The sequence below is a fragment of the Suillus clintonianus genome (genome assembly GCF_016758775.1).
Source record: "Suillus clintonianus strain FC179 chromosome Unknown DEU56scaffold_1, whole genome shotgun sequence".
NCBI classification, from domain to species: Eukaryota; Fungi; Basidiomycota; class Agaricomycetes; order Boletales; family Suillaceae; genus Suillus; species Suillus clintonianus.
The window spans coordinates 1,204,289-1,225,901 of NW_024539225.1; the positions used below are offsets into that span (position 1 = coordinate 1,204,289).

Below are 21,613 nucleotides of genomic sequence, written 5' to 3' on the forward strand. Positions count from 1 at the left end.
AGGTTAAGGTTGAGGTTGACGGATAGCACGAACGAAAGAGTGAAAGAAAAGAGAGTGATGGAGGAGGAAAAGACGCCCAGAAGCAATTGCGATAAATAACTGGCCAATAACTGGTACCAGAATATTCATGACAGCGAGCGAGAAGCAAGAGCATCGCGACACGATCTCCCGATCTCTGATCCAGATCTGTCCTTCTCCGGCGCACCGGCATCCTATTTCCGGATTTAGGATCATCACGCCGGCTACTTGTCACGCCTGTTTGATACTAAGTTGTCACTCAGCCCTGCTGCTGCTCTTCGACGACTATCAACCATGCCTTCGTCGTTCTACATTCCTATTCTCCTTGCGGGGATGATCATTACGGTATGTTATATGTTCTTTTCAACGTGCACTAGGTCATGTTTTGTAGGGGTCAAGTAATTCGTTATGGAGCAAATGGCAGGTGTGTGTTGAACCTGAGGTTCAGAGATACGGCATTGACCACCTTCGTAGGACATGCAATGTGTTGAGAATTGTAGCGACCCTAACCCAGGAAACCATGTTCTGTACGAGCAGCCTGTATGGCAAACGTTGCAGATGTTCCGTCAGTATGTTTATTTGTACCACGTTCTACGCTAACTTAGCCGCACTAGTCGGCGAAATGCTTTGTCAGTAAATGGCAATCCGCCTATTCATATCTCACACTTTTCATGTAGGCTTTCTTCCTGTCATTTATACGTGGCTCCGTGCACGAAAGACCACTGCTCCCGTCTTTCTCGAAGAAGATGAACATCCTCCCGCTAAAATAGAGGACACCTTTGAGGAGCTACGAGGTTCCAAACTTCTTCTTTTATGGTTGCCCGCTGCTTGCGATCTTACCGGAACAACGGTCCGTCACTCTTCTTTGCCTTGCAAACAACTTGAACTTCCTTTAATTCGTAATCGATATTAACAGCTTATGAATGTCGGTCTCCTCTATACCCCCGTTTCCATTTATCAGATGACACGTGGAGCCCTCGTCCTTTTCGTCGGCACCCTTAGCGTTATCTTCTTACACCGTCGTTTATGGCTTTATCAGTACGCCCCTCGGCGCTTCTCCCGTTACACACCACTAAATCGTCTTTAGATGGGTCTCTCTCTTGACAGTCATGGCCGGCATATCTCTCGTAGGATACAGCGGTTCGCTTATCAAAGATGTCGTCCACTCCACCTTGCGTCTGTCGGGTAACGACCCTTCAGACGAACCTGAAGTCACAAAGGTCCTCGTTGGTCAGATATCCTTTCCTATTGCTTTTTATGGCAGTTTATACTCATTGTTCAAAGGCGTCTTCTTCATTCTCTTTGCCCAGGTGTTGTAAGTATTTCATCATCTCTTACTTCAGTGACTAAGATTCACTGGCATATAGTACGGCAACACAGTTTGTTGTCGAAGAGAAGATCATGGCTCGTTACTCCGTAGCACCTTTGGTTGCTGTGGGCTACGAGGGTTTATTCGGCGCTCTCACCATCGTCATGTGCATGCCCATTCTGGCTATGCCGTCAATCGCTTCTAGCTCGCCTTTCTTCGACCTTCCTAGGGGTTGGTACCAAATGGTGAACACGCCTAGTGTCCTTCGGTCAGGGATCGCCATCGCGATTAGTATCTCATTGTTTAATTACTTCGGCTTGAGTGTCACCAGGCATGTAAGCGCCACAGCGAGGAGTTTGACCGACACCTGCAGAACACTCTCAATTTGGCTAGTCAGCCTTGGACTAGGCTGGGAGAAGCTTCTTTTCCCCATTTCATTGCTCCAAGTACTCGGATTCTCTTTCCTGGTGTAAGGAAGCCTTTCATACAGTTGTTAGTAACGTGGCGCTCACAACTTTTGCATATTCTAGGTATGGCACGGTAAGTCTTCACCAGACATTCTGACCGTCATTTTGTTTCATGTGGTCTTCTAGTTCCTTTTCAATGGTCTGGTCAACCCTCCCTCTTTCCTCAACCCGCCCTTGGTCCTAGAGGAGACGGTAGGTGGTGAAGCTGAAGAAGGGGAGGCCTTGCTTTCATCACAGCATTTGGACGATACTGCTGCTCTGCCTGTTGACCTTGGTCAAAGTGGTTATGATGTTTTGCCGAATGATGTCAGAGTTCATGCACAAGGTGTCTCGTCAGCTGAAGATTGAGAATCCGCGTAGATGATGATACTTACACATAATACATATGCATTGATCCATGGAGATGCGCTAATGCCAGCCGTCACGCAATTGATGAGCACCGCCCTTTATTCAATATGCCGTTCACGGAGCCGCATGTGAACAAACTCCTGGCAGGACCATATGGTCCTCGACAGGAGACTCACATGCACAATTGAACAAAGTCAAGTCTCATGCCTTTCAAGGCTCGCGGTTCTCCGAACAAGCGACGACTTTTGATCATCATCTGAACTTCGGAAGAGGTAGCGAGGTTTCATACCGAGAACAAAGGCGGCGAATTTCGGCAATTTGCACGTCCACTCTAGATCTTCGTATCTTCTCTAATATCAGTGAGAGGGTGGACGTTGCAGGCTGGATATAGGTTGGGCTTCGAGAGATTCTTCCGCCGACACGAGGCAGATTGCTAACCTATAAGTACTCGCTGGAGTCAAGGCTTCTCGAAGGTGACGGGCGCGAACAGAAAAGTGGACCAGTTGAGCGTCGAACTACCGCTACCTTGGCAAACTCTATTACTGATTCAAAAGAGGGATCAATTGCTACGTGCATGCGGGGAAGGTGGCGCATGTACAGAACCGCCGAGCTACTAACCAGCGACTACGTGTATAAATATATATATGCCAATCTATATTCTTGGCCTAGCAGGCAGGTTTACTCCGTAGTAGAATCACCCTAATAGATGTTGTCACTGCGATAAGTATCATCTGAGCGCCTCACCGCAAATTTATTTTCATTTTGCTGCAAGATTTGTACAATTGGATGCGTGTACCGTGGATCCGAATATCGCACTATTCTTGGTTCATGTTTCAACCGCCAGCAAGATCTCGTTCATGCTGTGCCAGCTGCTAAAGTCTTTGGAGTGAGAAAATTAACTCAATGGAGGATGCTAAGGATGCTTACAAGGCAAAGCGTGTCATGGCTTGAGACGAGATGACTCTACATTAGGTCATTCGGAGGACTCGTTGTCACTGTCGCTAGTATCTAGAAGGGTCGCAGCTTCTAACTTCTCGATGTTCCAGCCGATCATCGTTTTCGTAATCGTCAGAGCTTTTAATTGCTCTGCGATGTCTAACATTATCTCGTCGCTGCGCAAAGGTCATATCAAGACATTGCCATTATATCGGAAAATTAAAATTGACGCCGCACCTAGCAGATGCTTGGATCCAAACCAAGAAGTCGTCCACCCAGATTTTGCTATACACGTAATATACTTCATGATGGTCCAAAATATGTTTCATCTCCAATATGTAACGTGTGACCATTCTTTTGCCCTTGGCCAAGATGGCCGCTACATCATTCCGACATGCATCGGCCATTGCGAAAGAGCGATAGAGAGGGAACGCGAGAGAACGCCGATAAGACGGCATCAAGGCCGAGGCGAGGTCATCGTCGGTGAACCCCGATGTGGAGATAGACAGAGGAACGCTTTCTGAAGCAATGTATCGAGGGGGATCCAGCGCTGAGAACGCAGGTACGAGTGAACAAATTGTCCATGCGCTTTCAGGGGTGGGGTCGTGCTGTGTCGTGCGCCTGTCATAGGCATATGCGAATAACAAGGTCAACAGCGTCAGATACAGGGCACGCTGTTGCGATGTTGTCGGTAAGTCTGTTAATGAACTCGGTGTCAAATATGGTATAAAACGAGGATATTACTAACATTCTTTGCGCGGCAAATTTAGCATCGTCATATTCTCGCTCTCGGTGAATATACACTCGGCATGTGCGAGCTCGCGGTCTTCCCAAGCGATAAGTTCTTGAATGTACTCATCATCCACGTAGTCTGCCCTGCAGGAGAAGGCAGATGAGTATTCGAATCCATGTCTTGTTCAGGGATCCTACATGTAATGCTCCTCGTCCCATTTCATCTCTTCATGTTGCAACCTTTTCGCTCGCCGTTCTTCTGGTAAGCAGCTTTCGGCCTCACTTCCAAGCTCATTGACATCATTTTCTGTGTGAGCAACGTGGGTGAAGTACCCTGTGTACATATCCAAGAACCCATAATATCTCTTCGTGGATAGTTGTAACGGAGATTCCGCGACAGTCTGGGGAAACTGCCAGTCATTCTCAGCCGCTGAAAATGATTTGAGGATGTTTGTTTGAAGCGTGAAAGGCATGGCACGCACCTTGCAATATGTCCCGTTGTTCAAGGGAAATCGCGCTAGTTAAATCCACGAGTTCTTCCAGTTCGCTTTGTGGTGAAGTCTCAGACTCGATGACTTCTATAGTCGGTTGTTTTGGGACCTCGACATGACGAGGAGCGAGCAGCTTTGCTAGTAGGTCCAAGTCTGGGAATTCTTGTCCCTTCGTCTCTTTAGTCAGTGTAACCGTTAAATATCCACTGCTCGGATCATAGGTTGCAGACGATTGGTCGTCCTCGAGGACCGGATGAGGAAAGTTTATACGCAGGAAATAAGGGTTTATGTGAACGGTCAACAAAGTCTCATCGATGTTGATCTCCACATCAGAGGCCTACTTCGAGGGTATCGTTGATCAGGCTTGTCATGATGAGTGCTGTGCGGACGTACTCTTACTGATGGGCAATACACGGACACTGCCACTGATTCAAGAGTTTGGGTACAGTAAAATCGTGGAGTTATCATTGTGGTGATAACTTTGAAGGCCGGCGAAAGCGACAATGATTCTTCCAGCTCCAAGTTCGGTGATAGACTAGCGAATTACACCGATTCTGGGATTTGATCCAGAGAGTGTGGATGATGAATCCAAAACAAGTTTCACTGATACCGATGAATATACATCCGAGTCATTTGCAGTACAGCAATTGTAATTCACATACTTAAACGTCGGGCTGACCGGTGAATGTCCCAGTCATTATAGCCCTCGAGATCAAAATGGACCCTCAGGTAGTCTTTACTTGCTATTCCACCAGGCTTAGACGCTGATGTTTTTTGCTTGAAGAAATTTACAGCATATCCGTCGCTCGCTGCTGTGGAACAACTCATTATTCGCGAGAAGCGAGGCAACTGCGTCCCAATATTTATTCAGCTTCCTGCGGACCTCATCACACCATGCATGGCATATCTCCGAATAGCCAAAGACTCCAAGTACAGCTTCCTGCTGGAGTCGGTCATTGCGGGGGAGAACATCGCCAGATACAGTTTCGTCGGCGCAGGTAAGGGTGCCCACCCGGTGTTACCTCCTTTTTAATGTCAATTGACGTGTGTTAGATCCACTGAAGGTCATCAAAACTGGACCGAACGAGGAGACCCAGGGAGATCCACTTTCTGCGCTACAGCGGGAGCTCGCCGTTCATCAATATGTCAAAATTCCTGAGATTCCAACCTTCACCGGAGGCGCCATCGGATATGTGTCTTATGACAGCATACAATACTTCGAGCCCAAGACTGCGCGGGAACTCAGTGATCCTTTACATATCCCGGAGTCTGTGTTTATGCTTTGCGACACCCTCCTCATATATGATCACCTATACCAGTCCATCAAGATCGTCTCTCATGTCTTCTATCCCAAAGACGCTGGCACCACGAACCTTCCATTCGTATATCAGACCGCTCAGTCAAAAATCCGCCGGCTAGCAAAAGTGCTTCTGAGTAACACAACTCCAGAAGTACTACAGCCTCCAATTACGTTAGGGAACCAAGCCGTTTCTAACGTAGGCAAGGAAGGCTACGAATTATTTGTGACCAAACTCAAGGAGCACATCATCGCCGGTGACATCATACAAGCAGTTCCATCCCAACGCCTTGCCCGTCCGACAAATTTACACCCTTTTAATGCATATAGACATCTTCGTCAAGTCAACCCTAGCCCCTACATGTTTTATTTGGATTGCGGAGAGCTACAGATAGTCGGCGCCAGTCCGGAGACTCTGTGTAAAGTGGAAGAAAACAAGGTCTACAACCATGCGATTGCTGGGACCGTCAAGAGAGGCAAGACTCCAGCAGGTCGGTCTTAATTTCCGCCAAAGGGGCAAGCTATTTGACTTCTTTTGCAGAGGATGAGAAGCTCGTCGAACAGCTCATTTCATCTGAAAAGGATCGAGCAGAACACATAATGCTTGTTGATCTCGCCAGAAACGACGTCAATCGGGTTTGCAAGCCAGAGACCGTGAAAGTCGATCATCTTATGGCGGTTCAAAAATTTAGTCACGTCATTCATTTGACGTCTCAAGTTTCGGGAATGCTGAGGGAAGATTTGACGAGGTATTTTCACCGATAGGCTCGCGTTTTCTGCACCTGCCAACAGTTTTTAACAGGTTCGATGCTTTCCGCTCCATATTCCCCGCGGGAACTGTATCGGGAGCTCCCAAGATTAAAGCCATCGAACTGGTTGCCGAACTAGAGGGGGAACGGAGGGGAGTCTATGCCGGTGCCGTCGGACGTTTCGACTTTGCAGATGACGAAATGGACACATGCATTGCCATTCGTACGATGACATTCAAGGACGGGGTCGCCTACTTGCAGGCAGGAGGAGGCATCGTTTTTGACAGCGTAGAAGAAGATGAGTATTTAGAAACCATCAACAAACTGGGGGGTAATCTACGAGCGCTGACTGATGCAGAGAGTAAGTCTTTTTGCTAAGTTATGGTGTTGCGGTTACTGAAGAATTATACAGAATACTGGAGCGAGGTTCAAGCGTCATAGTCAGAACAACGTTGTATACTGCATGTAGTAAACTATTCTCTATCAGCTATATATCGTGAGGTACCTCGTTCTTGACCACGCATGTACCGGGATTGTCGTAGCTCTTTTTGCTGTTCTTCTTTGTCTCGTAAAACCCTCCCTTCTCGTCCTGCTATGCTGAGAACACCGGCAATTAACTCTGCTGTTCGAGGGCTTTCGTCATTCGCAGGAATGGCATACATGACAACGCGAGGATCGACATTCGAGTCGACAATACCAATGGTAGGAATATGCTGTATTGCACATTCGCGGATGGCGTGGATATTTGCCATGGGGTTTAGGAAGATGACGAGGTCGGGTGTGACACGCTGCCCTTGTGCGACGTCAGACCCAAACAACTGCAGTTTGTTCGTAAGTGTGCCAGGCAGCCATCTTTCGCCAACGTGGAAAGCCTGTGGTCCAATCCTCTCCGCAGCTTTGCGCACAACAGCACGCAGATCTGGACGAGTGCCCACGAAGACAATTGTGCCATCCCTTGCAACGACAGAGCGAGTGAGGCTTGCAGCCCTCCGCAACAGTGGGAGGGTCGAGTCGAGGTCAATTATGGTGATACCGGCGCGGACGCCGTACGCGTAGGGCATAAAATTTGGATTGAGCAGAGATTTAGCGTGCCCAAAATGTGCGCCAGCAGCTATTAGTGCGGATAATGTTGCTTCAGACGGAGCGAGAGGTCGGTGCAACTGGTGGTGGGGTTGGAAGGTATTATTACGCGTCACATTAGAGCCATGCTCGCCGAATAGATCGACTACACAGGATGATAAGCAAAGGCTAGTCTCGTACGCGAAGAAAGAGTCTCACCGAGCATTTTGAAACGTATCCGGCGGTCTTGCAACAACTGCCAATCATCTGGTGACTGCAGAGGAAATGGTTGATCACTAGAAGTGAACACATTTCGCCGGTGTTGTAGAGCTGAAAGCTGGCTTCTACGCATACATCTTGTAGCAGACAACCAAGGCCTCAGACCCGCCTTGGTGGACATGTCGGAGAATGGGTTGTGCTGGTGGCAGTGCAAAATTTGACACCAATGGTCAAGTTGCTTACTTCAGCCGTGCAATCGATTTTTTTTGATTGCTCTTCTGCCCTTCACCACCATCCGGCTCATCTTTCTCTTTACTGTTTTATCTCTTTTTTAAAATGTCAATGGAAGACATATTCGACGGCGCTGTTGGCATCGATCTCGGCACTACCTACTCGTGAGTACCACAATTCGCTATCATCATCCTAATATTAACCTCATATCTTAGGTGTGTGGGTGTCTGGCAAAATGATCGAGTTGAAATCATCGCCAACGATCGTAAGTCTCTGTGTTGTACGACGAATTCGCACATTTACAGAGGGTGTGTTTTGCAGAGGGTAACCGGACAACACCTTCATATGTCGCATTCTCTGCGGAGGAGCGTCTAATTGGTGATGCCGCAAAAAATCAGGCTGCTATGAACCCCCGCAACACGGTCTTTGATGCTAAGCGTCTCATCGGCCGTCGTTATGAGTGAGTGTCTCGTGAAGTATCTTTCGATAGCCGTGATAACATGCGAAAATTAGTGATCCCGATGTCAAGAAGGTTGGTATGAGGATCTAGAACTAAAATGAGATGCTAAATATGTCACTCCAGGATATGACCCACTGGCCCTTCGAGGTCGTAGAAAAGGAGGGTTCGCCCTTGATTAAGGTTAACTACCTTGGCGAGGAGAAGCTTTTTAGCCCTCAAGAGATTTCGTCAATGGTTCTCACTAAAATGAAAGAGATCTCGGAGGCAAAACTCGGCAAGACTGTTACCAAGGCCGTCGTCACGTGAGTTATTCTTTTCGTACCGCATGGAAATTGTTCCAATACGAATGAACAGCGTCCCCGCCTACTTCAACGACTCGCAACGTCTGGCAACCAAAGATGCTGGTACCATCTCTGGTCTTGACGTTCTCCGTATCATTAACGAACCCACTGCCGCTGCCATCGCGTACGGTTTGGATCGTCAATCGAAAGCGGAGAAAAACGTTTTGATTTTCGATCTTGGTGGAGGAACTTTCGATGTCTCGTTGCTCAACATCAGCGGTGGTGTCTTCGCGGTGAAGGCCACTGCAGGTGACACTCACTTGGGTGGTGAGGATTTCGACAACACCCTCTTGGAACACTTCAAGAATGAGTTCAAGAGGAAGACAAAGCACGATATCTCTGAGGATCCTCGTGCACTCAGACGGCTCAGGAGTGCTTGCGAGCGTGCCAAGCGCACCCTCTCGAGTGTTACCCAGACTACCGTTGAGGTTGACTCGCTGTACCAGGTTAGCATGTCACGTATAGGCTCACTCAAATTTTATCTGATGCATCCGCACCTAGGGTGAAGACTTCTCTGCCAACATCACTCGTGCCCGTTTCGAGGAGATCAATGCTGCTATGTTCAAGTCGACCATCGAGCCCGTCGAGAAGGTGCTCAAGGATGCTAAGATGCCCCGTGATAAGGTCGATGATATCGTCCTCGTTGGTGGATCTACTCGTATCCCCAAGATTCAATCTCTCGTTTCGGAGTACTTCGGTGGACGCCAGTTGAACAAGTCGATCAACCCCGATGAGGCTGTTGCCTACGGTGCTGCTGTCCAGGCTGCTGTTCTCACTGGCCAGACCTCGGAAAAGACTGCAGATCTTCTTCTTCTTGACGTGGCTCCTCTCTCGCTTGGTGTTGCTATGCAGGGTGATGTCTTTGGTGTCGTCGTTCCCCGTAACACTCCCATTCCCACCAACAAGTCACGGACATTCACGACAGTTGAGGACAACCAGACGACTGTCACCTTCCCTGTGTAAGGCGCATACTCATCTACATCCTAACGTCACACTGACATTGACATCCAGGTATGAGGGTGAACGCACTCAGTGCCGTGATAACCGTCTGCTTGGTGAATTCGAGCTGACTGGTATTCCTCCCATGCCTCGTGGACAGGCCGAGCTCGTTACCACCTTCGAAGTTGATGCCAACGGTCTCCTCAAGGTCTCCGCACAAGACCGTGCTTCTGGCCGTAAGGCATCTATCAGTCAGTGACTATCTTTAATATTCTTTCTGCAACTAACACTCGTTCAGGCATCACCAACTCCGTCGGTCGTCTATCATCGGCCGAGATTGACCAGATGATCAAGGACGCTGAGCAATTCAAGCAGGCTGACAAGGAGTTCTCCTCACGTCACGAGGCCAAGTCCGACCTTGAGGCTTACATTCACCAGGTCGAGGGCACTATCACGTCGCCTGAGATCGGCATGAAGCTCAAGCGTGGTGCCAAGTCCCAGGTTGAGACTGAGCTTGCCCGTGCTCTCGAGAAGCTCGAGATTGAGGACTCGACAGCAGATGAGTTGAGGAAGTCGCAGCTTTCCATCAAGCGGGCGCTTCAAAAAGCGACTGCTGGCATCCGGTGAACGATGGTGATTATTGATGCGTAATATGCAAAGTAGCGCAGCGTAGTATTTTCATGATGTTGTGTCTGTTGTTCTTCCTGTTTTGCATACCAAAATTGGGCGTTGTGTTCGCAATGCATTTCTCTTTCCTATCGCAATCACATCATGCATGGCTCATATGAGGCAATTACGTGACAATGTGGTACGTATTTCATGAGAACGTCATGATGTAGTAACTGCTTTATGGATACGAAGCCCAACCTCGAGTACCCATAGTTCTTCGTCAGCACCATCACACAGAGCCTTATCAGCCTCTGCAAAGGCGAGAGCGCTTTTTGCTTTTTGTCGTGCAGGCAGCGTGGGGTGAAGAATGATGGTGTCATGAAGCTACAACAATGTCAGACAATTTCAGCTGCTTTAATGGACTACCAACCTGTGAGAGTATTTGTGATGCGGAGTATCCTTCTCGCATAATCCCTTTCACCCTTTTCTGGACGGCATCGAAGCCCTTCAGTTTCCTGTTTGCGGGCAAGTCATCTACATCCATGTCCTCGACGACAGAAACACCGAGCGTCCTCGCAAAATCGTTTATTACAGCAGTTGGGACAACACCTGCTATCTCCTGGATGTCGTGAGGCGTGATTGGCACTGGAGGGTTGGTGGAGGAAGATAATCGAGACGCAGATTGCAAATATGTGATGGATCGACGGAGGTCGCCACCTGAGGTCTCAATCAGGGTGGAAATGACCTCGGGACTTACGTCGATATTTTCTGCACTCGCGATGTGAGAGAGTCGGGATGAAGTAGATGTCGAGTCAAGGGGCGTGAAACGGAACTTGGAACACCGAGAAGCGAGAGGCTCGATGATTCTTGTAGCAGTCAGTGAGTGCGAGGAGAAACACGAGTGCTCTCACCTTGTCACGTAATTGCAGACAAGACAGAAGCGAGTGATCCTGGCGTAGGTCTCCATTATCCGTCGTAGTGCACCTTGCGCATCTTGCGTCATGGAATCTGCTTCGTCGAGAATGATGATTTTGTATGGCGGACAGGGATAAACGTTTCCATCTGATGCTACTGCCTGTGCACGGGGAGTTTGACGGGCAAAAGATTTGATTTTCTCTCTGACAATGCTGATGCCTCTCTCGTCTGAGGCATTGAGCTCTAGGACTCGGTTTCGAAAGTTATCGGGTCTGGCAGAGCAGTGAGTTTGGGTAAACATATGTAACGTCAGCCGCACCCAAAGAGTTGCCTAGCAAGGGCAAGAATGGTAGATGTTTTACCAGTTCCGGGAGGCCCGTAAAACAGCATGTGAGGGAGCTACTTTGCGTGAGGAAGAACCACGCCATAAATAAGAGAGGGTTGCATACATTCGTCGAAACCAATGTTTTCCGCAGTACTGCGACTGTGTGCTCTTGTGCTGAGACATCATCTATGGTCTTTGGTCGACTGCATGCATTGAGAGAAGCTTCATGTCGAGAAAAGAAAACACACTGACTACTTTTCTACCCATGGTTGGTGTGCTGGGTCTACAGAATGTTTCGAGGCCGCTGGTGTTGACTTTGCTTGAAAAAATGCCATCCTTGGAGAATTCTTGGATGTTTGTGTCTGCTTCAAGCACGCGCAAGATGAAACGCGTCGGAAACGCGTGACTGTCACGTCACGAACACGTCTCGGCAATATATTTCCCACGAGACAATCCATCCCCCGACGCGACTCTACAGCACGCGTTTTTTCGTTTCCGACTACCGCACACATGGCAGATACAGAGAAAAAAGGTATGTCTTACGCACAACTCAATCGGTTTTATAGCTGAAAGCCCTCAGATTCTTCTAGCGCATCGACATCTACTGGTGAGCACAGTCGACCAGCATTCTGTCCCGGATGCACTCACCCAGACGCGTCTTTTTGTTATATAGCAGCAAAGAAACCTCTTGTTGAGTTGAAAAATGGAAAAGTCATCTTCAAACAGAAGCCCATATCGTTTGAGAAGTCGTCAGAGGCGATGCAAGGTCTGCCCTCCTCCCATTTCGACAGTGCTAAATCCAACGCCTCTATTTCATAGAAATTGTCAAGTTTCGCGAGATGATCGAACAGCGAATTGAAAGGCAGGACCCCCCGCTTACTGCTATTCCAGATGAGCATAAACCGCTGATAGTGAAACTTGCGCAAGAGAGGTGAGCTTGTAACATAGCGACCGATGTAGGTCGTCATTGACTTCTATATCTAGTGATAAGGGAGTCACTCCGCTGGCGAAGCATATCCGCTCCGAACTTCTGCCATCTTTTGACGAGGACGACGACTCTCGACGTGAAAGCATATCAGTTGCCTTGCCTCTTCTCGTGGTAGAGCATGCCATTCAGTCACTCATGGTCAGGACCAATTATGGCTTGGACGGACCAGTAGGATACAAACTCCCTTCTGTTGTGTGCGCTTGGCGATGGGAGGTCAGAGATGACCATAGGCATTGGCTGCCCAAGTCTGCCAAAGAGAAAGCCGAGACAAGGATAGCTGAGCGTGTTCAGGCATGTATTATCTTAAATTCAGAAATTTTCTTTAATATCTCTTCAGGCCAAGATAGACCTGCTCGCAGCCTTCGAAAGCCTACCGCAGGATGAACGGAATGCTATTCTCGACCCTAAAGGTACCAACAAGCTCCCTACTAAAGACATCAATCAGCCCACTCCACCAAGCAATGCAACCGCCGAACCAGTTGATGCAGCAGAGCTCAAGGACTCATCGTCCCAGCGCGATCCGAGTGCGAGTGCCAATGAACCCGAAAACATCGAAGTATGATCTCCTCTCCCTTGCCCATGTCACTGCCCCATTAACAAACTTCGGTAGTCCGGCAGTGCAACTCCAAAAGCTCGACAGCGAAAAGCTGCAGATTCAGATAAGGCTGTAAAGGTACCCCAGCCTCCTATGTAACAATCTTCTTTAGTTGACGTTATGATTCCAGGCCAAGGAGAAGGAAGAGAAGAAAGCAGCCAAGGCCGAGAAAGAGAAGAAGCAGAAGGCGACACAGGACAAATCCCGATCTCTTATGGCTAACTTCTTCGGGAAGGCCAAGGTCCCTCCGCGCGAGTCACCTTCAAAACCCATCTGCGGGTCTTCTAATGGCGAATCGGATTTTCAGAAGACGTTTAAGCCTTTTGTCTTGAAGAAGGACGCAGAAATGGCGCCCATTAACCGGTTCTTAAAGCCTAGCAAACGAACTGGGAGAAAGCAGACCTCGGGTTTCAGCCATGCAGACGCTATCGTCATCGATGATACCCAAGCCTCGGAGACGAATAGCGATGATGTATTCGTATATCGTACGCCAGCATTCAACCATGCCGAAGCTAATGCGCAGGGTGCGTGCATCGAACTTTTCGTGTTCATATCATTGATATCATGTACAGAGCGTCTCCAGGATATTATACGGTCGTTGCGGCCACTTCAGCTCACACAACCTCATGACCGATCGAAATCCTCTTTTAAATCATTCAGCGCATGTAACACGAAAGATATATATTCCCAGCTCAATGATGCTGAGATAGCTGGGGATACATCTCAGGTTCGATACCTGTCGAACATTCTTTGGGATAGAAAGAGGCTTCCAGCGAAGGTCTTAATTTTCCATGAAGACGCTCGTCCTGGCTACTACGGTTCCTGGACAAGGAACTCGCGTATCATTGGTCCCAGATCACCTTTCGCTCGTGATCTGCTTGCCCGAGATTACGGGTACGATTCTGGAGAGGAATGGGAAGATGAAGGCACAGCGGATGCGGACAACGTCGATGACGATGACGATGATGAAGGCGAAGGCGAGGAGGGTGATTCTGATCTGGAAAGCTGGCTAGTGGATGATGATGAAATTGAAGAAGTTGTTCCGGATGACCGGGACTTGTCACCTTCACTCTTGGACATACCTCTTCCCCCTCCCAAGAGAAAAGCAGAGCCTCTTGACAAGCAGCCTGAGAAGAAGCGGAAGGTCGTAATCCCCCTCGTCCCCTATACCAAAGGGCCTCTGTGGGAGTCGGTCATAGGTCAATGTGAATATGATCCTTTCAAACCATACCGCATACAACTGTTTAATGGTACGTTCATTACGAAGTCCTCCGAACCTTTTCTGATTTGCCTGCTATAGATACGCCATATCAAGTCAACCCCTTCACTTTCATCTCAAAAACTGCCGAAGAAATTCAGCAAGCAAATTATGAGTCCAAGTTTGTGGTTCCTTCCCTACCCAATCGGATATCAGGAAGCAACAGTGTTGCGGAATCATCGGCTGCTGCTGCTCAGGCTCCAGCGAACAAGCGTGTTACCCTAGCGTCCACGCCAAAGACCACATTCCCCGATGCACATGTTCCTCTGCTCCTCAGCAAGATCACGGCTTTAGCGACGGCAAACCTCACATTTATCGTGGAAAGCATTCACCAGGAGCTTCGTGCGGACAAGGTGAAGAAGAATGCTATCGAGGCAAAGGTACGGGAGGTGGCAGAGAAGTCCAGGGAGAAGAAAATATGGGTTGTTAGCGACGGGCGACAACAACTTTAATCGACGACTCTCTCCATGGTACCTTGACCACCATTTCAAGTATTTGTAGTTTTAATCACGTCGCTTTTAGGAGGAAGTATTTAGAACCTCCTTCATATCTCATACAGTAGATTAGGGTGGTTCAAACGTTCAAGACCTGCAGCGTCAGCTGCGTGATTAGTTCTTTGTAAAAATACCATGTAAACAGAATTGGTTCAAGTGGCACTCCAGAGTCCGTTGATATCAACGCGTGACATTGAATGGATATATTATGGGCCATAAGGGAGTAGATATGGATATTACTATAACAGCATGTGTGGTACAGATATGATCATACTTGAGATTTCATCATGAAATTGCCAGCCTCCAAAGCTGACTGGCATCATCAAAATCTGACTTACTTCCATCGGACGGGAAGGAGTGGATGTCACCCGATTCGCTGCCTAAACCAGATATTAGAGCACACTCCCCAAGGGCCAACTCAAATTTAAACACTCACGAACAAGCATCTTAGTCACTAGCCCGTCCTTGTCAAGGACGGGTTCGAACCCCAACCCTCTGTAGATCTTTAGGCGCAAACTAGAGAAACAGCATAATTAATCGTCAGCTCCCACCATCGTTCTGTATAGTACTCACGCAGAGCCATCTAGCTGAATCTGGTGATCCTTGGCGGGGTCCGATTCCTCCAATGAACGCGCTTGCTCTTTCAGGGCTGCCAGTTCAGCCTCTTTGCTAGATAGAGAGCCTTCCGCGTCGCGGATAGCCTTGGCTAGAGACAGCCTGGATCCATCAAGTTCATTGAGATGGGATGCGTGCTTTTCCAGAGAGGGCACGTTTGGCGGTCGCATTGAAGATTTCTTGGCAGCTTCCAAGACGCGAGACAAGGCTTGGAAATAGGATGAAGGTCACTGGAAAGTCATGAAGGATACATGGCATACCTTTCAAATCTGCATACGCCTCTTCGTTTTCTTTCTTTCCTCGGGAATAATTGACCTTCATTTGCTCTTCAGCTGCGGTTATCGTGAGGTAATCATCTGCGGGATCAATGATGCTTGTCATCTCCCGGATTAATTTGCTGCATTGAATAGTTCAAGGTTAGGGCGTCAATGTACGTGAATCATGAGATGACGTTGCTCGCGCACATGCATTCTTGTAGCTGAGGGTCTTTTGGTTGAAGGTCCCTCGCCATCGCGTGGTGGTGTTTAACAGAGCTATTGTTGCACCACAACCGCGTCACGGTCATGTGAAAATCACGTGCAACAAGGATAATTAGGAGTCTGCTAACTTGTGCTAAGTGGTGAGTCGTGACCAGTATCTACAATACATCCCGCACTCTCGAATACCTACTTTATCTTCCAATATATAATGCTGTTGCCGTACCCCGCGACCGCACACTGCTCAACCTCGACTTTCTTCTTCCATACGTTACCAGCAAGGTCCCTCACAGAAGCTTTTCGTTGACCCAGGATAAATCGTCCGCCTTCAGGACGCTCCAAGGTGGTGGGCACAGGAAGACTGCTTCTCTTTCCGGTGCCAAGTTGATAGTCATGATTCGTTCCCCAAACGACCAGATCCCGTCCTAAGCCACCCGGGCCCCCATGGGCTTGTGTATCCAAAGTCAGCAGGACATGGCCGGTGGGGGACACCGAGATAGCGTGAGGAAGGATGGGAGACATAGACCGGCTGTTTTCGTTGTCTGCGAGGGGCTTATGAGTGCATAGAAGGTTGTGATAACGAGGTACAAACATTCCCGGAGACCGCTAACATTCTTTGCGCGGACAGGATTCCCTTGGGCGTTTGAGTACAGGTTGTTCCCTAGTCCTCCCCATTGACCATTACCACAGGTCAGAAGGTCCACATAGGCGAGGGATTCGCCATCTGTGCGTTCAGCAACGAAACATGCCAGGTCACCGCCTGCGCAATAATTTAGTTATAGACGGTGAAAGTCATAGTATTCTCACTTACCTGCAGAAATGTCAATGCATCTAGTGCGGACAGAACCGGGCACATTCCTCGACAGAACTACCTCTGTCGGCAAGATAATTGTGTCAAGAGTCATGTTCCCACCCAGTCCAATCTGGCTAGAATACGTGTGAGCAACCGGATTTGCGGGTATTGATAGGTATCTTTACCCAAACTCATTCGCTCCCCAGCCAAGCACCCTACCTGAGTCTGTCACTACAAAGCTACTGCGACCTCCAGCTGCAATCTGAGAGACCTTGATGCCTTTGAGAGAGGGGATCTCAAAGAGAGAATCTGAAAATCTTATGTGCTGGTCATCTATTCCATCAAGGTTCGCAGACGTGGAAGGCGGCACATATGACACCGCGGGGCGCGAGAAAGGAGCAGCCGTAGCGAATGGGTCAGCCACTGCCCTTGGAACAAGCTCGACAGGAACGCGAGGTGGAGAGACGGTGTGGGTGGAACTTGGAGGAGCAGGAATGTCAAACTTCCGTAGTCCAAGCTGACCATGTGTGTTTGCGTTTTTGTTCATGGGATGAACCAATGTCCGACCAGAAGATGTCAATGCCAAGAGGTGATTCCTACCCGCTGAAATGGATACGAATCTAAGTCGGAATCAGCTCATAGTCTCGGATGGCAGATTGATACAGACTGTTCACCCCAAGCGAGTTTCTCCTTGGGAGCAATCACCGTGAAGTCGATGGCGTTTCCTTCCTCTCCCCATGTCCATCCGGGTCCCCACCAGGACGTACTGGCCGGGGGTGGCTTCGGAACGGGATTTTGTTGTTGTTCTGCATTAGCCGCAATGACATATATTTTCCCCGAGGCCGATAGAGCATATATTCGAGATTCGGTGAGCTGAAGCTGGATGATGTTCTAACCAAATCATGTACTGAGTGACAATGCCTTTGTAGAGAGCAAACCGTCTTACTTGTCCACGTAGCGTCAATTTCGGTCCCTGCGGCTCTGATTTTGAAGTGGGACTCGAGCCAAAGAATCCGTCGCCCCATTGGTATACATCTCCCCTTGCATCTACACAAGCAGCATGTCGCTCATGAAGTGCCAAGTCACGTAGCGCGACGTCTTTTAGCCAGCTGGCATTTACGGGGTACTGTACCCGTTTGACTCCGGGTTCGTTTGGATTGATTACGTTGTACCTGAAAATGAGTATGCCGTCTGGTGAACATATAATTATACAACTCACTGGTTGGAACCCCACGCGACTGCACATATGCTCCCATCGTCCTCCGTGATGCCTGTGCTGGACGTAGAAACTTTCTGGATGGACTGGGATATATCTTCTGGCTTCGGCGTTATAATAGCATCGTTGTGGATAGTAGTACTAAACGAATACCAGAGTAGGCCCGCGGTGGCAGTTGCAGAAGAAGCTATTATTGCAGACCGAGCCGGTCGTGCTCTAGCTGCTTGTGCCGTATGCGAAAGATGAGAGTGCAGGCGGCGAGATCGCCATGCTTGTGCAGCCGTACGTTTGAACATTGTTGTACAAGAAACAGAAGTTAACATCTTAGACTTCAATATTCCAAGCTCATGAACTCACCCCCGTTCGGGGGGTCATAAGCACTTTACCAGCTTACCTATAGTGCTGTATTGCAACAATTGCTCTGCAAAAAACTTGTTGCAGCGTGAAGATGGATCCTTCAGCCCCACAGACAGTAGCCAAGGGTGTACTCATAACATGCGAGTCCGTCTTCCACCATGGCCATTCTCATGTTAATAAAGCTGATAATTGTCTTCCTCAGCTACTGTCTGCGGTTTGACTTCAGGGTTGTATGGCGTCCTCAAATCACAACCACCAGGCCCTCTATCGTTGTTTTCGGCTTTGAATAGTGGCATTGCATCTGCAACATTCTTCAGTATGATGTGCTTTTCTTCAGGAATTCGACAGAATTAACTGGCCCATCCAGGCATACGAGAGTACCTTGTTGGCCCTGTACTCGTCTTCTCAATGCCCGGAAAACAGTACGAACTGCGCAGACAGAGACTCAATGAAGCTACAGAAGGGGCTCCTACTGATGTTTCCCGAATAACGTGGGGTGACATCCGCTCTCGTAAAGTACTCGACTCCAGCCTTAGCGGAGCTTTGGCTGGTGGCATTCTTAACTCCTGGAAGCGTGAGTTACTCTCTTGTGCTTCTCAACAACTCTCATTCCGTTATAGGCGGAAGATCGGGAACTGTTCCTGGTCTAGCGACGGGCGCGGTGATGTGCGGGCTCTTACAATGTGCATTCAATGAGTTCGACATTCTGAGGATAACTCATGTCTCCCGAGTGGCGCACACACCGCCTGTAGCAGCTGCTATACCTGTAGCACCTGTTCCGACAGAACCCCGCCCTCCCTCCTTACCTGTGGCCGCCCTAGAACCACCCAGATCGCTCACGGACCGAATATTTGCTATGTTGGGTCATAGAATATCCGACGAGGAGTATCTGAACAGGGTGAAGACTCAAAGGGATAATCATCTCCGTAGGATCGAGCAACTTGAACGGGAACGTGACGGAAAGCGCGAGACTTGACATCTCATCGTCTTGCTACGGTTCTCGTACCGTTACACCATCCCATATTGCCACAAAACTCCCTTTCTTCCAAGCCTTTATTGCACCTTACCCATCACTCGTAATCAAGCACCCTATAGCAATGGACTTGTTGAGGCTTGTCGTTCCTTTCGCGTACTTGAGAGACACATTTGGCGTGCACCCGCAGTTCCTTGGAGGGTAACTTTCTTCAACCATGTTGATGTCAAAAGTGTGCAGATTGTGCTGAGTAGTCAACCGTGGCACTTCAGGTCTGCCACACGACTCGAATCAAATTCTCGTCGGCCATGCAGTGTGAAATATAAGGTGCGTATTCAAGCTGGATAGAAGAGCCGAGAGCAAGCAAAATAATATTGCAGTTATATCCTCTGAGATCCGCTTTACCCATAATTACAATGGGTCTCGCAAGGACGGTCGACAATAAGAACACTCTGAAACGAATGCAAACATGATAAACTACTCATCGTCTTTGGACAGGCGTATATGTATACCCATCTACTGTCCAATCTCATTCCAACTATCGAGTTATGCAGTTCCTTGATTGCGAACGGTATGGAACCACTTCAAGAAGTGAGGAACATCCTGTAAAGTTATATCAGTCTTGATTCACTGTCCGTGAAATGATGTGATGTTCACCGCAGCTATTTGACCTGGCATACTGCCCTCCGTGATGAAATTCGGGATACTTCCTCCAGGTGTACTGGACGTCGCCATTCGCCACTCTACTGTGCCGTCATCTAACTCGAGCAAGCGTTCGACGGAGACATATCGTCCCTTTGTACCTTTCTCTTCAAGCGCGGCGAGATCGTCGCCAGACAAATCAACTGGAATTGAAACCACCAGACTAGATGCCTTGTATCAGAGGACATTCAAAAGGGTTTAGAGTAGTCATACCCAGTTCTTGGAGCCGACTCGTGGAGGTGTATCGTTTGCAACACGGTGAAAACGCGTGGAGAGACAGGGGGAGGGAAAGTGTAGTACATTGTCCAGATGGTCTGAGTCTCTGAGATTCGCTTGACCAGCGTCACTTTCTTGATCGCAGAGATGAACCTTGACAAAGTATGAACGTTCACATTGTTGGAGGACGACGGTGGGAAACCCACTCCTTCTCGTTCTCAGCTTTGTTAACACCAATCTTACTCCAAAATTCATCGAACGTCGCGTCCTCCTTGGTGTGCTCGGACACTCTGCAATGCCAAGGGGCTCCGTCCCCTGGTCCCTTTGCGCGGGAAAGTGTTTGGACGGTGCCCTTTGAGAAGGTCTTGCCTACTTTCCAAGAATCGGTGGATTCTAACACTTGACGACCAAGCGCAAGGATAGTTTCCTCAGAAGCAAATTCTAAAGATTTGTTTATGGGCACCAACTAACAAACACCAGAGCGACACGTACCTGCAGGTCTAACGGGGTCGATAGAGAGTTGAGACAACATGATGGTCGGGAAGAAACCTCAGATGATGGGGACAGACGCAGCAATAGCAATGAGATCTATCATCTATATTTAAATAAAAGATGCGCTAAAAATAATATCATGTGCTATTTGAAAGCAAAAGTAAGTACTGCCGCCAATCAACGCCAGTGCAGCGCAACGGGTGTAGAAATGCGACATGACGGTTGTGTAGCCAACATCATTAAAGCGCGGGCGAATCACCACAGGGACCAAGAACAAACCCCACTCTCATGCGCTAGTTTGTGGTGATGGGCCGCTCTTAGTGAAAGCAGTCAGGTCGACGAGGCCAAAGTATCGACTGCGACCTAGCGAGGTTTCATCCCTTGGAAGCTTCTCGCCGCGATGCAGAACTACACCAATAAACTTCCGGTCTCCTCGTAGCCACTTTTGTTTGTAGAATCGTACGAAGCCCGGGGTGGTGGCATAAATAGTATGGTCGCGACCCATTCTGACCTGAGGATTTTATGAATATCGTTATACAATAGGTAGGAAGGTTACATACATTCTGCCCTGGGTGGAATTGGGTTCCTCGTTGTCGTACTATGATGTTGCCGGGAATGACGTGCTGGTCTGCATAATAGGTCTCTAGCATTGGCGAGGTGGATATACGAGGCAGAAGGACGCACCAGAAAACTTCTTGAGACCCAGGCGCTTACCCGGCGATCCTCCATGATTTCGAACCGTTCCTCCAGCACGTTTGGTGGCAGTCCGCACGGAACCTTTGTACAATGGTGGTGAAAAAACAGGTTGTCGGCAAGAAAGCATTCACGAACCAAGCAAAGAGAATGGGCTTCTTGCTGTCTCACAGCACCGAGCAAGAAAAGAAAAAGACATTACTCGCAGGTATTGCGACTGAGCTTTAGTCGAGAGTGACTAGTGAAGCCCGGTGGATGAGCGGAAGATGAACAAGCGTGAGGATAAATTAAGATCACGCG

At 48.7% G+C, this 21,613-nt stretch overlaps 12 protein-coding genes across 12 annotated transcripts; 5 read left to right on the forward strand and 7 right to left on the reverse strand.

Moving 5' to 3' along the window:
* Nucleotides 1-312: 312 nt before the first annotated feature.
* Nucleotides 313-2,142, forward strand: DEU56DRAFT_906070 (uncharacterized protein; the record flags this gene model as incomplete). Its single annotated transcript, XM_041356790.1, has 10 exons — nucleotides 313-363; nucleotides 410-442; nucleotides 493-583; nucleotides 633-647; nucleotides 696-868; nucleotides 935-1,056; nucleotides 1,106-1,333; nucleotides 1,386-1,796; nucleotides 1,858-1,867; nucleotides 1,921-2,142. The coding sequence occupies 10 exons, from the start codon at nucleotides 313-315 to the stop codon at nucleotides 2,140-2,142; spliced, it is 1,356 nt and encodes a 451-aa protein (XP_041215875.1).
* Nucleotides 2,143-2,952: 810 nt separating this feature from the next.
* Nucleotides 2,953-4,915, reverse strand: DEU56DRAFT_19777 (SHQ1 protein-domain-containing protein). The gene is made up of 7 exons (XM_041345027.1): nucleotides 4,695-4,915; nucleotides 4,293-4,638; nucleotides 4,009-4,240; nucleotides 3,827-3,954; nucleotides 3,316-3,775; nucleotides 3,070-3,254; nucleotides 2,953-3,014 (listed from the first exon to the last, which is right to left on the reverse strand). The coding sequence occupies exons 1-6, from the start codon at nucleotides 4,767-4,769 to the stop codon at nucleotides 3,116-3,118; spliced, it is 1,380 nt and encodes a 459-aa protein (XP_041215876.1). The 5' UTR covers nucleotides 4,770-4,915; the 3' UTR covers nucleotides 2,953-3,014; nucleotides 3,070-3,115.
* Nucleotides 4,915-6,785, forward strand: DEU56DRAFT_764602 (ADC synthase). The gene is made up of 5 exons (XM_041350923.1): nucleotides 4,915-5,030; nucleotides 5,086-5,299; nucleotides 5,355-6,089; nucleotides 6,140-6,347; nucleotides 6,401-6,785. Exons 1-5 carry the CDS (start codon nucleotides 5,019-5,021, stop codon nucleotides 6,723-6,725), a joined length of 1,494 nt encoding a protein of 497 aa, XP_041215877.1. The 5' UTR covers nucleotides 4,915-5,018; the 3' UTR covers nucleotides 6,726-6,785.
* Nucleotides 6,786-7,825, reverse strand: DEU56DRAFT_875435 (ribosomal protein S2, flavodoxin-like domain-containing protein). Its single transcript, XM_041355994.1, has 2 exons — nucleotides 7,626-7,825; nucleotides 6,786-7,572 (listed from the first exon to the last, which is right to left on the reverse strand). Exons 1-2 carry the CDS (start codon nucleotides 7,804-7,806, stop codon nucleotides 6,821-6,823), a joined length of 933 nt encoding a protein of 310 aa, XP_041215878.1. The 5' UTR covers nucleotides 7,807-7,825; the 3' UTR covers nucleotides 6,786-6,820.
* Nucleotides 7,826-7,897: 72 nt separating this feature from the next.
* DEU56DRAFT_845625 (heat shock protein 70 family) lies at nucleotides 7,898-10,364 on the forward strand. The gene is made up of 9 exons (XM_041355125.1): nucleotides 7,898-8,020; nucleotides 8,072-8,121; nucleotides 8,178-8,316; nucleotides 8,370-8,388; nucleotides 8,440-8,618; nucleotides 8,671-9,103; nucleotides 9,159-9,616; nucleotides 9,669-9,847; nucleotides 9,895-10,364. Exons 1-9 carry the CDS (start codon nucleotides 7,962-7,964, stop codon nucleotides 10,221-10,223), a joined length of 1,845 nt encoding a protein of 614 aa, XP_041215879.1. The 5' UTR covers nucleotides 7,898-7,961; the 3' UTR covers nucleotides 10,224-10,364.
* Nucleotides 10,365-11,840, reverse strand: DEU56DRAFT_764605 (P-loop containing nucleoside triphosphate hydrolase protein). The gene is made up of 6 exons (XM_041350924.1): nucleotides 11,698-11,840; nucleotides 11,570-11,648; nucleotides 11,440-11,519; nucleotides 11,117-11,392; nucleotides 10,636-11,071; nucleotides 10,365-10,589 (listed from the first exon to the last, which is right to left on the reverse strand). The coding sequence occupies exons 1-6, from the start codon at nucleotides 11,778-11,780 to the stop codon at nucleotides 10,425-10,427; spliced, it is 1,119 nt and encodes a 372-aa protein (XP_041215880.1). The 5' UTR covers nucleotides 11,781-11,840; the 3' UTR covers nucleotides 10,365-10,424.
* Nucleotides 11,841-11,906: 66 nt separating this feature from the next.
* On the forward strand, nucleotides 11,907-14,946 carry DEU56DRAFT_764608 (uncharacterized protein). Its single transcript, XM_041350925.1, has 10 exons — nucleotides 11,907-11,977; nucleotides 12,026-12,052; nucleotides 12,119-12,211; nucleotides 12,265-12,376; nucleotides 12,430-12,724; nucleotides 12,771-12,989; nucleotides 13,044-13,106; nucleotides 13,159-13,552; nucleotides 13,601-14,278; nucleotides 14,329-14,946. Exons 1-10 carry the CDS (start codon nucleotides 11,956-11,958, stop codon nucleotides 14,736-14,738), a joined length of 2,313 nt encoding a protein of 770 aa, XP_041215881.1. The 5' UTR covers nucleotides 11,907-11,955; the 3' UTR covers nucleotides 14,739-14,946.
* A 14-nt stretch (nucleotides 14,947-14,960) lies between these two features.
* DEU56DRAFT_764611 (uncharacterized protein) lies at nucleotides 14,961-15,966 on the reverse strand. Its single transcript, XM_041350926.1, has 5 exons — nucleotides 15,860-15,966; nucleotides 15,656-15,792; nucleotides 15,354-15,603; nucleotides 15,217-15,296; nucleotides 14,961-15,160 (listed from the first exon to the last, which is right to left on the reverse strand). Exons 1-5 carry the CDS (start codon nucleotides 15,958-15,960, stop codon nucleotides 15,066-15,068), a joined length of 663 nt encoding a protein of 220 aa, XP_041215882.1. The 5' UTR covers nucleotides 15,961-15,966; the 3' UTR covers nucleotides 14,961-15,065.
* Nucleotides 15,915-18,204, reverse strand: DEU56DRAFT_875449 (regulator of chromosome condensation 1/beta-lactamase-inhibitor protein II; the record flags this gene model as incomplete). The annotated part of the gene is made up of 7 exons (XM_041355995.1): nucleotides 15,915-16,413; nucleotides 16,464-16,631; nucleotides 16,683-16,798; nucleotides 16,850-17,284; nucleotides 17,332-17,555; nucleotides 17,611-17,836; nucleotides 17,884-18,204. Coding segments are annotated over 7 exons (1,843 nt in total), but the record flags the coding sequence as incomplete, so codon positions are not given.
* DEU56DRAFT_764616 (uncharacterized protein) lies at nucleotides 18,205-19,559 on the forward strand. Its single transcript, XM_041350927.1, has 3 exons — nucleotides 18,205-18,381; nucleotides 18,440-18,811; nucleotides 18,858-19,559. The coding sequence occupies exons 2-3, from the start codon at nucleotides 18,646-18,648 to the stop codon at nucleotides 19,211-19,213; spliced, it is 522 nt and encodes a 173-aa protein (XP_041215884.1). The 5' UTR covers nucleotides 18,205-18,381; nucleotides 18,440-18,645; the 3' UTR covers nucleotides 19,214-19,559.
* DEU56DRAFT_764618 (uncharacterized protein) lies at nucleotides 19,560-20,698 on the reverse strand. Its single transcript, XM_041350928.1, has 5 exons — nucleotides 20,621-20,698; nucleotides 20,335-20,569; nucleotides 20,126-20,281; nucleotides 19,868-20,075; nucleotides 19,560-19,813 (listed from the first exon to the last, which is right to left on the reverse strand). The coding sequence occupies exons 1-5, from the start codon at nucleotides 20,658-20,660 to the stop codon at nucleotides 19,757-19,759; spliced, it is 696 nt and encodes a 231-aa protein (XP_041215885.1). The 5' UTR covers nucleotides 20,661-20,698; the 3' UTR covers nucleotides 19,560-19,756.
* DEU56DRAFT_845644 (ribosomal L27 protein-domain-containing protein) lies at nucleotides 20,699-21,602 on the reverse strand. The gene is made up of 4 exons (XM_041355126.1): nucleotides 21,452-21,602; nucleotides 21,305-21,397; nucleotides 21,181-21,248; nucleotides 20,699-21,131 (listed from the first exon to the last, which is right to left on the reverse strand). The coding sequence occupies exons 1-4, from the start codon at nucleotides 21,510-21,512 to the stop codon at nucleotides 20,907-20,909; spliced, it is 447 nt and encodes a 148-aa protein (XP_041215886.1). The 5' UTR covers nucleotides 21,513-21,602; the 3' UTR covers nucleotides 20,699-20,906.
* Between the last annotated feature and the right edge of the window lie 11 nt (nucleotides 21,603-21,613).